At 46.7% G+C, this 13,224-nt stretch overlaps 1 protein-coding gene across 1 annotated transcript in view; it reads left to right on the forward strand.

Moving 5' to 3' along the window:
- Positions 1-13,224, forward strand: part of LOC144955589 (myosin-4-like) — a 39,855-nt gene that overhangs the window by 19,001 nt on the left and 7,630 nt on the right. Inside the window, exons 22-35 of the mRNA XM_078885925.1 lie at positions 240-482; positions 1,345-1,521; positions 2,729-2,874; positions 3,393-3,483; positions 3,887-4,276; positions 4,495-4,621; positions 4,792-4,910; positions 6,419-6,615; positions 6,738-6,921; positions 7,858-8,023; positions 8,438-8,562; positions 8,890-9,198; positions 10,649-10,852; positions 12,650-12,775. Of these exons, the coding sequence (XP_078742051.1) occupies positions 240-482; positions 1,345-1,521; positions 2,729-2,874; positions 3,393-3,483; positions 3,887-4,276; positions 4,495-4,621; positions 4,792-4,910; positions 6,419-6,615; positions 6,738-6,921; positions 7,858-8,023; positions 8,438-8,562; positions 8,890-9,198; positions 10,649-10,852; positions 12,650-12,775 (2,604 nt within the window). The remainder of the gene's footprint in view (positions 1-239; positions 483-1,344; positions 1,522-2,728; positions 2,875-3,392; positions 3,484-3,886; positions 4,277-4,494; positions 4,622-4,791; positions 4,911-6,418; positions 6,616-6,737; positions 6,922-7,857; positions 8,024-8,437; positions 8,563-8,889; positions 9,199-10,648; positions 10,853-12,649; positions 12,776-13,224) is intronic.

Consider the following 13,224-nt stretch of genomic DNA (forward strand, 5'->3'; position numbering starts at 1 on the left):
TATTATATTTATTATTTCTCTTCTACGTGACTTTACCGAAAGAACCAATATTGTAAAACAATATTGTTTAATATTTATATTATTTTATTATTTCCCTTCTACGTGAATTTACCGAAAGAACCAAGAATATATAGTCCTAATTTCTATTTAATGTAACTCCTGAAAGATCGATGACTTAAAAAAATATGTACGTAACTTCTAATACATAACAACAACGACGGCATCACCTTGTGCTCTAGGTTGAAGGAACGATGTCTGATGCGGAGGAGCGATGCAATGAGCTGATCAAGTCGAAAATCCACTTGGAAGCCAAACTCAAGGAAGCGCAGGAGAGGGCCGACGAGGAAGAGGAACTGAATGCCGAGCTGACGACCAAGAAGCGAGCGTTCGAGGACGAATGTTCCGAGCTCAAGAAGGACATCGATGACCTCGAGTTAACCCTCGCCAAGGTCGAAAGGGAGAAGCACGCCACTGAAAACAAGGTGGGTTCAACCATTGGAACCTCATTTGCCAGTAAAAAATATGATAATTGTTTTTTTACCCTTTTATCTGGCAACAAAACTGACACCTTTTTTTTTACAAGGAGTCATGTTTACATAGACCACAATACCTGCAGTCATAATGCAAACAAAAAACATAACTCTGATAGTGCACATTATCAGAATTATGTTTTTTGTTTGCATTATATGCGGTGTCAAAGTATTTGGCGACGCTCTCGTTTGCAATGCAGCTTCATAACGCATCAGATTCCTTCAGTACGAATACAGACTGTGATTCTGATTCTGCAATGGTACACAAGCAAAAAGTAACACAAACGCAAATTGAGATATTCATCAAATATGTGTGCAGCGTGCCCATGGACAGAGATTGGGGTGGGGGGCACTGGGGGCAACCCCCCCCCCCTCCAGGCTGGACACCTTTATTAATATATTTTCAGTAGTTTCCAATTAAGATTCAAAATAAATTAATTATATGCACCCACGATTCCTAATATGAAGGACAAAGTGAACCCCTGCCCTCTCCCCACCGCCGCCCCCAAATATAGGAGTCAAAAACTCCGCCTATGAGCGGTGCCTTGCAGCAAAGAAAAAAAACTAACAAAAAAACAAACACATTTTTTACAAAAAACAAAAATAAACAAACAAAAAATAAACAAGAAAACTAACAAAAAACCCTAAAAGAAACAACCAAAAATTTAAAAATAACTAAAAAAAAATTAACAAAAAACCAACAAAAAACTAAAACAAAAATTAACAAAGAAACTAACAAAAAATTAAATAAACAAAAAACAAACAAACAAAAAACTAACAAAAAAACAAACTCACACGTTTGATTGTCGCGCAGGTGAAAACCCTGAGCGAGGAGATGGCAGCGTTGGAAGAGAACATCGCCAAGCTGACGAAGGAGAAGAAGGCCCTGCAGGAGGCGCACCAGCAGACGCTGGACGACCTCCAGGCGGAGGAGGACAAAGTCAACTCCCTCACCAAGGCCAAGGCCAAGCTGGAGCAGCAAGTGGACGAGGTACGTCGACCGTGCCATGGGGCAGCCCCGCGAGTCGTTTGCTCACGCACCACTTTTCCCCGATGGCGTTTGGCCGGCCGATCGACCCAACGGTGGTCAACCCGTTTAAACTGCTCAGTGGACAGAGGTGCGATGCGGGGAGGGAGGGGGGAGGATTCAATAAACTTGCCAAATTAATTGATCACGACCATGGATCGTGACGATCCCGCAAATTAGCTGGGTGTTGTAGAATTCTAGATTTGAAGCTTTCGTGACTGCAAGGATTCATATTCTTAGGTTTTTTTTCGGTAAAGTCACGTAGGTAAACAATTAAAATTAATAAAAGTAAAATAAAAATAAAATAAAAATCACGACGTTTCGGAGGCAACACAAGCTTCCGTCTTCAGGTGGAACCGTCACAGCACGATAGCTGTATCAAGTGAGAGAAATTCCAAGAAAACAGTCCTTGTATATATACTGGTTGAGGGTGGGAGGAGCCAAGGTAGGCCCTGAATATTATTTTTGTGAGGTTCGACAATTCTTGTCATGAACCCTCCCACCACCTGACAAGATTGTCAGGTATTATTAGTATTAGTACTCGAATGGTAAATGTTGTGGGTTTACTCCCCAACACACCGGTGTGCTGAACTAGTAACAAATTGGCACGTTTTGCTTCCGTAACAAACCTTGTTGATTGGCTGTGTCGGGTGGTGGCGGGTTTAACCACACGTTTATATTTACGCGATCTAACACCAATAACCACTATTATGGATTATCAGTATTATTATTAATACGTTGCCAATGTATTGACCAAATTCTAACCAATAAAAGCTCCTCACCGGTGACTTCAGACTTTTCACGGCTGAATTCAACATCAACGCACGATCACGTTTCGCTCAAACCGCTTTGAATTTCATCTGACAATGAACTCAGAAAGCAATGGCAGGTACATTACTGGTTGAGGCAACAACACCACTAGAAATGTGCCTCCGGGCTTTGGAGACCACCTGGAGAAGATTCCAGGCACGTGTTGACAATGATGGCGAACAAGTGAATTTGTAAAGTTCTTAACATACATTTGTTATCACGTTACAGTGTATTATCCGTTCTTTTTCAATAAAAAAACGATAGTCCCATATTAGTGTTATGCAATATTAATTTATTCATTCCAGGGCAAAATGCTAATGTGTACAATCATTCATTACGCCCTACATTCATTTCTGCGCAGCTTGAAGGTTCTTTGGAACAGGAAAAGAAAACTCGCATGGACGTCGAAAGGGCGAAGCGAAAAGTGGACGGCGACTTCAAAATGTCCCAGGAGGCTGTGACAGATCTAGAAAACGACAAGCAGCAGCTGGAAGAGAAGATGAAAAAGTAAGTCGAACACCGAATTCATCTCGCGAAGCACCGCGCGTGGCTGACCGTTCGGAACCCTCTCTGTGCCCCGCCGTGATATCGTCTGTGTGTGCCATTCGCACGCCGCCCACAGCAGCACCCATTACCATTCACGACCATTTGCAATGTGAACTTGCGTGGCAGCTAAACGCAACTGCATATGAAGAGGCTGTACACAACAAGTGGGATGTGCATTTGCACGTGGGGAAATTGGGCATATATACGCACAATAATGTTGGGTTGTCATTTCAAATGAGTGGATGCAGGTTAAATCTGCAAGACCGCTCATGCCGTTGTTACCCATGATGCTTTGCTTATTGTAAGATCAGTGCAGTTCTTTGTCTTCAGCTTACACGGGAGAAGGAGCCCTGTTAGCAGAAGCGTGAATCGCACATGACATGCCCAGTTTGAAAATCCTGCTTTTGAAACGTGCGTGTATATGCACGGTATACTGCGCATTACAACGTGTAATCATTTTTTGGATTTTGTTTATTAAGGAAAGACGTGGAAATCGGACAGACCAACTCAAAAATGCAAGATGAAATGGCCCTCTCAGCTCAGCTACAAAAGAAAATCAAGGAGCTGCAGGTAAAAGGAGGGCGCCGATAAGACGACTTCACTTATTATTACGAACGCTGAAGCTCAACCGAGGGGTGGCCTGGGGGAAAAGAAAGATGACTCGTGTTTAATACTTAGCTAACGCACACCGACGCAGGCCATGGAGACCTGCGTCAAGAATCAATTGGGGTCACGCAACGAGATAATTGTAGGGGCACAGCTCATGGCTCACACACCACCACCCCCCCCCGTCTAAAATTTGGGGGGGAACTTAGGGGGAGGGGATAGCTGCCACCACTGCCCCCTATGTTGGCATGTCCCTTGACCGGCGTGATGCACCCACGTTTCGCCCCACGTTGCTTCAGTTGCACGTCGGACAACGCGCGATGCAACGTAAACTTCCACCCCGTGGAATCCCCCCGTTGTATTTCAGGCCCGCATCGAGGAGCTGGAGGAGGAGATCGAGGCGGAGCGTGCCGCTCGCGCCAAGGTGGAGAAGCAGAGGTCCGACCTCTCTCGGGAGCTCGAAGAGATCAGCGAGAGGCTGGAGGAGGCCGGCGGAGCCACCTCGGCTCAGATCGAGATGAACAAGAAGAGGGAGGCCGAGTTCCAGAAGCTCAGGAGAGACCTGGAGGAGGCCACCCTGCAGCACGAAGCCACGGCGGCCGCCTTAAGGAAGAAGCAGGCCGACTCCGTGGCCGAGCTCGGGGAGCAGATCGACAACCTGCAGCGCGTGAAGCAGAAGCTGGAGAAGGAGAAGAGCGAGTTCAAGATGGAAGTCGACGACCTCAGCAGCAACTTGGAGCAGATCACAAAGTCCAAGGTGGTCAAACTCGTGAAAGCATTCTCTCTGTGTATAGCATCGATGAATTTTGTTTCTGGCCGGTACTGAGGCAGGCAATTCCAACAGCAGATCGTGTTTTATCCTGACCGGTTTAGGCAACTGTGGCTGTAACACCTTTGCTACCTTTTTCAGCTGTTTATGGAGTGCCCATTGTGTTTTATTCGTACTTTCATAAGCTCTTTTTCTTTTCCTTGCAGATTAATTTTGAGAGGTTATCCAGGTCTTTGGAAGATCAGATTTCTGATTTGAAGTCAATTAACGAGGAAAAGCTCCATTCCGTGAATGAACTTACCACTCAAAAAGCCAGAATGCAGACAGAAGTTGGTAAATATTTATTCTATCATCATGAATGCATTAAAATATTCATGTCAAAATACTGAAAAGAAATCAAACGGTAAAGTTCAACTTCCCAACATTGTACATAACGTAACATTCACATTTAAAATGCTTTCGACTGTGTTTATTTTTTTACACGACACGTTGACCGCCAACAGGCGAATTATCTCGTAAGCTGGAAGAAAAGGAGACTCTGACTGGGCAGCTCTCCAGAGTAAAACAGTGCAACAGCCAACAAATTGAGGACTTGAAGAGACAACTGGAGGATGAAGTGAAGGTACCAACGAAACCCGAGATGCCGACTTGGATACCGGCCATCGTCATTGCCAATCATCGCTTTACTACTCATGAACACCTCACGAGTGAGTCTCTCCCCGTGACCATTACCCCCCCCCCGTTCCTCCGCATTCGCATGCCTTTTTCATTTCATTTGTACACACACACACACGCCGACTCATTTCCCACTCGCTTCCCCATCTGATCGATTGACGGCTGCCACCTTCGCCCATGATTTTCTCCAAGTTGGGCATTTATCCCACGCGCATCTGAATTGCATCCCGTGGCCAGTTGCATGCAGTCACGGAAATGTACGTGGAGCCGGCCGTCGGTCCCGTGCATTTTTAGTAAAAGAAAAAAAAAGTTACGGTGCCAACCAGCCGAAAGCTTTAAGAATGTCTTATGCTGCAGCTGTCCCTTGGAGAATATCTCGCTTTGGGAATAACTTGCTATTATTAGACTCGACAGGCCCTGGTGCTATATTTAGCACGCTCGGTACGCACGTGGTCCCCTGCGAGTGTTTATTTGCGTGGGCCTCAAGGAAGACAAAGTATATATTTCAGCCAGTAAAATTATATAAGCTCGTGATTGTAATTATGGCTATGGGAATCTTAGAGGGCAGGAGTGGCACCCCCCCCCCCACCACCACAAATGGGTGCATTATTTCCAGTACTCATTCCTAACAAGTAATTGCATATGGGAAGCGATGCTTTACGTGGTGTAAAAGAGAGAGTAACCTTCGATTTAAAGCTTTCGTGACTGCAGGGATTCATCTTCTTGGTTCTTTCGGTAAAGTCACGTAGAATGGAAATAATAAAATAAAAATAATAAAACATAATAAAATAATTCTCACGACGTTTCGGCCACAACGCAAGCAGCCGTCCTCAGGTGGAGAACAGGTCTGTCGAGAAGACAGAGTCTGAAGTAACCTGTAAACGTGTTGTGCATTCACTTTTTAACACAACACGAAGACGTCATTTTCTACCGACATGTTTTGAGGTGCTACCTTTGCGCTGTTTGCCGTGATGCGCGGTGTTTCACTCCACACGGCGGGACGTTGTACGGGAACGAAATTTACGAACGCGCCCAAGAGGCCCTCCTCCGTTCGTCATGGACACGGAGTGCTGAAATCAGCCCATATCTGGGAACGAGATTTATTTGTGCGTCGCACCCGTCCGTGAGATACGGCGGCAGATTGATCATGGCTGATGATGATGATGATGAATTTGAGGAATTTTCCACAATTATGTCTGTCGCCTGATGAGGCTGGTTTTAATTATCGGCTAAACGCTGTGTTCGAATTGTAAATGTTGTGGGTTTACTCTCCAACACACAACCGGTGTGCTGAGCTCACAACTAATTGGCACGTTTTGTTTACGTGACAAACCTCACTAATTGGCTGTGTCGGGTGGTGGCGGGTTTCACGACACATTTATATTTACGTGATATAGGCCCAAAAAAAAACGTTTCCGTTATTGACGAAATTAACGAATATCTCGGAACATTTAGGCCAAGAACGCCCTGGCCCATGCCGTGCAGTCGGCGAGGCACGACTGCGACCTCCTCCGCGAGCAGTTCGACGAGGAACAGGAGGCCAAGGGCGAGTTGCAGAGGGCCATGTCCAAGGCCAACGCCGAGGTGGCCCAGTGGAGGACCAAGTACGAGACCGACGCCATCCAGAAGACCGAGGAGCTGGAGGAAGCCAAGTGAGACCAGCGATGAGATTTTGCAACGCAACCCGGGCACCCTCGGACACGTGGGCGGGGGCGGTGAGGCACAGAGCGAGCTCAAGGACACGTCCTCGTTCAATGTTGTCGCTGCCTTGCAGGAAGAAGATTGCAGTCCGTCTCCAGGAGGCAGAAGAGCACATTGAAACGGCCAACGCGAAGTGTGCTTCTCTTGAGAAGACCAAGCAGCGTCTGCAAGCGGAGATCGAAGACCTCACGGCTGACGTGGAGCGAGCACACTCAGCTGCGACAGCTCTCGACAAGAAACAGAAATCCTTTGACAAGGTAAGAACACATCACAGCACAATGCGAACGACGACATTGCGCTGTGATGTGAGATGCCACCGTGGTGTTCTAGCACCCTGGACTTGCGACCCGGAGGTCGCCGGTTTGTTCTCACGCGCGCGGCAATTGAAGCAACGGTGCAAGTTTCTTAAATCCTCTGCAGCGCCCTGAGTCCGTCCACCCAGCAGTGTAAATTGATACTCGACGGTTAGTCGAATGGCAGGTCCTGGATGGTGTGGCCAAGGAGTTGTGCACATTGAACATCTTAACACCTCCTGTTTGATTGCCAGAAAGGGTAAAACCTATTCTCATTTTTCATACTCTGATACTGGAAAAAAAGGTCCTCATAGATATAGCTGCTCAACCCGAGCTGTCGATGCTCTGATACGTACATTGTCTTTGTACTCTTCGCCTTTAGGCATTCTCTGGTCTGACACTGGTGAGGCTGTCTCTGGTGTAGGCCAATCCGTTTCAAGTACAATGCCATATATTATCAGAGCATTTTTCGATTTAAAGCTTTCGTGACTGCAGGGATTCATCTTCTTGGTTCTTTCGGTAAAGTCATGTTCACCACAAGTACGTGCGGTTAATGCAGACTTGATTCCTTGCAAAAGGTTTCTATTTGGTGTTTAAACATCTTAACAACTCCTGTTTTATTGCCAAAAAGGGGTAAAACCTATTCTTATTTTTAATACAGTCCTGATGTGGTTGATCACCGATTTGTATTTGAAGTATGGTCAACCAAACCCCATGACTGAAGCAGCAAAGAGGAGGCTTTCACATGACGGTGGACTTACAAAGGGCTGGAAATGAGACATTTTATTCCATTAAAAAAATCTGTCACAACGAAACGGCGCAGATGTACATATTGCGCACGAGTGGATAAAGTTGTGCCGCTGTGCTTCTTTGGATGATGGCCATGTAATTGTCATCCAGGTTCTGTCCGAGTGGAAACATAAGTGCGAGGAAAGCCAGGCTGAGCTCGAGGGGTCTCAGAAGGAAGCACGCTCGCTCAGCACGGAGCTGTTTAAGATTAAGAACGCGTACGAGGAGGCGCTGGATCAACTTGAGACAGTCAAGCGAGAGAACAAGAACCTGCAGGGTAGTAGCGCGTTGTCTTGCGAGCGCATCATTGTCCTATTGCCGACTGAAATAATTACAACCGTTTTTGTGATAAAAAAAAAAAATGCCATTTCGCTCTTCCACCGCGTCGGCCCTCGCGCTCTGCGGTGTGATTTTCGGGGCAGCACCACGTGACGTTTGGCAACAATGTCCGTCGCTTCGCTGCACGTGCTGGGAGCTTTTTCAGGAACGATTCCCGTGCTAAGAGGGAAATTTCAGACACCGCGCCAAATGATACCGCACCTCCGATCAGCACGGTTGGTTACGTACGGTGCAAAAGAAGTCCAACGTGCATACAACACGTGGTAGCGCCTGGAAGAACGCACCGGAGAGTCGTTTCCCTTTGTACGTTTGAATCGACGAATTAAATGTTAACTTTTTTTTTGAGTTTCAGAAGAGATTTTTGACTTAACCGAACAACTCGGAGAGAGTGGTAAGAATGTACACGAGCTGGACAAGTACAGGAAGCAGCTCGAGCAAGATCAGGCTGGCCTGCAGGCTTCTCTCGAGGAAGCGGAGGTGAAGGCCGACGTGTGAGCGCGTGTCCGGCGGCCTCGATTATCAACCGCATCATCTGCAGTTTCTGCAGAATCACTGTAAATTGCATTACAAAAACGTCAACACGTTCATCAATAACAGTGCCGGAATAAAGAGGAAAAATATAAATGTTATTTTTTATTGATTCGGAGATTCCATTATAAACCACGGGGCTATAATAATACTAATATATAACCAAATATATAACTTCAAGGACGGTTTTTTTATTACATTAAATGGCAAATTAATGGCTATCTAGCATTAGATATTAATAACGCAAGAAAATGCGGTTTTAATGTTTGATTACAGGCTTCTCTGGAGCACGAGGGAGGCAAGATTATCCGGGTGCAGCTCGAGTTGAACCAGGTGAAGGCAGAGGTCGACCGCAAGATCGCCGAGAAGGACGAGGAAATCGACCAGATGAAGAGGGGCTTCCAGCGCACCGTGGAGTCCATGCAGGCGACGCTGGACTCAGAGACCAAGAGCAGGAACGAGGCCCTCAGGCTGAAGAAGAAGATGGAGGGAGACCTCAACGAGATGGAAATCCAGCTCAACCACGCCAACAGGCAGGCGGCCGAGTCTCAGAAGCACCTGCGCAACGCGCAGAATCAAATGAAGGTATTGCTCAGTGCATCATTCACCAGCCTATATTTGACACGTTACAAGTACAAAGCCTGGCTTTATTTGTGTAAGACTGCACCTCTACCTTGGTTGGGCCTTTTCACTGAAATATTTATTCAATGTAACTAATCATCCCTATTGGTTGATAAAAAAAAACAAGTACTACTTTGTGGGATGCCAAGAGTGGTTGTTGTTGGCTCTATGGCAGGGGTGGGGAAATCATTTCCTGACTGAGGGTTGAACGGCCCTTTGGCGGGCCATGCATTTGCACAAATACAAAGATCCCCCTATAGCCTTAACATACTGTTGGGGCAAGTACAGTTGCGAGTAGCACCTATGAAGGCAAGGCACTGTGGCACACGAGGGGTTGGGTGGTTAACACCACGCCTCGCTGCCTTTGTCTCCCCCCGTGGTGATGTTTCCACACCGCACCAGATACACATTTGAGGTTGAGTCGACCTAGGAACCGGTTCAGAATAATCGTCACTGGTGTTGTGGTGGCCATGAGCGGGGATTGAACTCGGCTTCGCCGGGTTCGTAGGCTCAGGGCGCTAACCGCTACACTACCGTTTGCCACCGAAGACAAAGGTTCCCCCGTGTAGCCTTAGCAGACTGTTGGGGCAAGTGCTGTTAGCGAGCAGCACCTATGAAGGTCACGCATTTGCAGACACACACACACAGCTCAAGGTGCCCTGCAAGGTGCCCGAGCAGGGGCAGAAGTGACTGAGGGTGCTAAAATTAGAAACACCGTGGTGGTGTTGTTGTTGCCGGGTACAAAATGTGATCCTGCATACTAATATAACACATTCCTGCGGAGGGAGCTGGTAGGAACGTTGGGTTGCTCGGTCAATGGCCAGGGTCAAGGGCGGCGTGGTGTATTCCGCAAATATGCCCGACTGTGAGGGCGGGCACAAGCCGGCGTGAGTAGGTTAAACGTTGAGTTACATAAGGGCACCACGGGGTGACCAGCCTTTCCCTACCCAGCCCCACCCCTCCCCCCACCCAGCTCCACTCTCCCCACCCAGTCCCTCCCCACCCTCCCCACCCAGCCCCTCCCCACCCTCCCCTCCCCACCCAGCCCCACCCTCCCCACCCAGCCCCACTCTCCCCACCCAGTCCCTCCCCACCCTCCCCACCCAGCCCCTCCCCACCCTCCCCTCCCCTCCCCACCCAGCCCCACCCTCCCCACCCAGCCCCACCCTCCCCTCCCCTCCCCACCCAGCCCCTCCCCACCCTCCCCTCTCCATCCAGCCCCACCCCTCCCATAGCGATGGAGAACCCATGGGGTGCAAGGCTGCAGTCAAGGTTAGGAACCACAGCTCTCATGGGTAGATGCTTCCACTCGCGGTGGCATTATCAACAGCAACAAAAAAGCAACACCGTGCACATTTATCTCAACTTTTTTCCCACTTCCCACCCCTCTCTTTCAAATGTGCCCCGATTCCAGGATCTCCAGGTGCATTTGGACGAGGCGCTGCACGGCAACGAGGACTTGACGGAGCAGAACGCGATCATGCATCGCCGCAGCGACCTCCTGCAGGCCGAGATCGAGGAGACGCGGACCGCCCTTGAGCAGACGGAGAAGTCCAGGCGGGTGTCAGAGCAAGAGCTGCTTGCCACCACCGAGCGAGTGCAGCTGCTGCATTCACAGGCAACAACAAAAATGTTAAATGTTTAAAAATCACGCTTTAATTCAATGCACCGTACGAGTAATGGCAGAACTCAACGACTCCAGGAAGTGGCCCCGAGGCTTGCCATAACGTAAGGGGCTGTGGGCAATTACAGCCAACGTCAGTTGAGCGTGGACAATTAGACCCAAGCCGAAACAAAACATAAAAAAGCAAGTTTAATTTTTTTTATTTTTATTTTTAATGATAGAATATAGTATTGTCATCAGTATGACATGCGTTTACCACGTTTGCAGTCGATACGACATTGGGAAGTGGGTTAAAATGTAGTTACAAGATTTGAGGATACGACAACAGACAGAGTGAGTTTATCAAAAGCTTGTAAAAGAATGTTTTAAAATATGTTTTAGATTGTTTTATGATGGAATATAGTATTGTCATCAGCATGACATACGTATACCAAGTTTGCAGTCGATAGCACATTGGGAAGTGGGTAAAAATTGAGTTACAAGATTTGAGGATACGACAACAACAGACAGAGTGAGTTAAATAAAAAGCGTGTCATAATACAAATTCGTATAATTCCCGTGATTAATCGAGAAGCTCCAACGGTGGTGCTTGACCGATTTATTCCGGTCTCAAATGACCATGAACACACACACACACACTCTCTCACTCTCACACACGACTAAATGTGTTTGATGAGTGACACGCAGTACATCTGAATTCTTCCACTGTAATATCAGGCGTGGGGTTTGAAGGGTAAAAATATAACGCGCCAATTTCTGAGCACAGCCCAAGGGGACTCCCCGCGGGGTGAGTGAAGGTGTCGTGAACAATCATTGCAGCAAGTCTTGATTTGAGAAATATTATAGGAACTTCGAAAGAGAAATGACCAGAGGGAGAGAAAGAGTGTTTGGGGCCTGTTGTCACTTGCCGCGCTGGTTGAACACAGCATGGATGAGACAAAACAATCAAATCTTAGACAGTGCAGATATTTTAGATATATCAATTTTGTAAAAATATATTTTATACAATACTGTAATCGCACTTGAAACAAGTATAATGTAGCATTAATCCGTATTATGGACAAGTAATTAAAATATGCCACACTTAGAGGAGCCAGATTCTCATCGTGATGGGAAAACCCGAAGTGTGTAAAGTCGCAGTGATTTTTTCCCGTATTGGTGGTGCATTGGAACCGTGGGTTGGCACACTGCGGCGCAAACCCAGTGACCCCAACTCGATTGCTGCCCATTTGTGGCGACGGTGGCGGTGGTGGAGTGGTCACAGAGCGCCCTGAATGAGTTGGCATGGGGAAGGGGGGGGGCTTAATCCAGCATTGGATTGACAGATGGCTGTAAGTCAACAACAACAACAATAATAATAATACTGTGAATTAGCTCAATGGTAGATATATGTTTTAATACACAGGCTTGTACTCCTGGTTTATCGGTGACGTGAGTTATTGTAGGTTCGGCATCCTGTATGTACCGTTAATACTTTGTACAATGAATCTAAACATGTTTGCAAAAAAAGCGTTTTTCTAAATATACGATACAAATAATTCCAAGTTAATATGTAGAATACTTAACACGTTTATTGATAACTTTGTGGCCTTTAAATGAAAACTATATAATATTTTACATTTTCGTCAATGGGTTCAGAGGGCATAGTGATGGAGTGGTTAAGAGTTGTGGCTCGATCAGAATAGAGAAATCAAAAAGGTGTCTTGATGAACAGTTTTTTTTTATTGTGAATAATAATTATTGACATGTGCATATACAAACATGTGCCGTCACGTCGTTCTTTTTTTTCAGAATACGTGTTTGATAAATTCGAAGAAAAAACTAGAAAGCGACCTTTTCCAACTTCATTCTGAGGCTGAGGAAGCTCTCCTGGAGTCGAGAAGCTCGGAGGAGAAGGCCAAGAAGGCCATCACTGACGTGAGTAATCGCATCGCTCCGTTCAATGTTGAACGTTCCGCTGAGGGCAGAGCAAACTCCACCGATACGGTTGCACACGAAACAACATCACGTGATACGAACGTCCACGTTACGAGTCCGATTGGCACGGTCGGCTACGTGCGGTGCGAAAGAAGTCCATTTAACACGTAGGCTTTCACGACCAATATTATTCATAATCAACGTTTTTGGGCTTAGATCGCGTTATTTATAAATGTGTTACAATTTGAGTACGACGTTTCGCTGGTAATTGCATCCAGCATCATCGGGCAATTCACCAGAATGGTAAATTGTAAATGTTGTGGTTTCATGGGCTAAAGCAGTTAACTATTCGTCTTTTGTCAACGTGACACTTTTTTACTGTTTGGCCGTGTCGGGTGGTGGGGGGTTACGACACATTTATAAATAACGCGATCTAAACCCAAAAACGT

Source organism: Lampetra fluviatilis, chromosome 1 (genome assembly GCF_964198595.1).
Source record: "Lampetra fluviatilis chromosome 1, kcLamFluv1.1, whole genome shotgun sequence".
NCBI classification, from domain to species: domain Eukaryota; kingdom Metazoa; phylum Chordata; class Hyperoartia; order Petromyzontiformes; family Petromyzontidae; genus Lampetra; species Lampetra fluviatilis.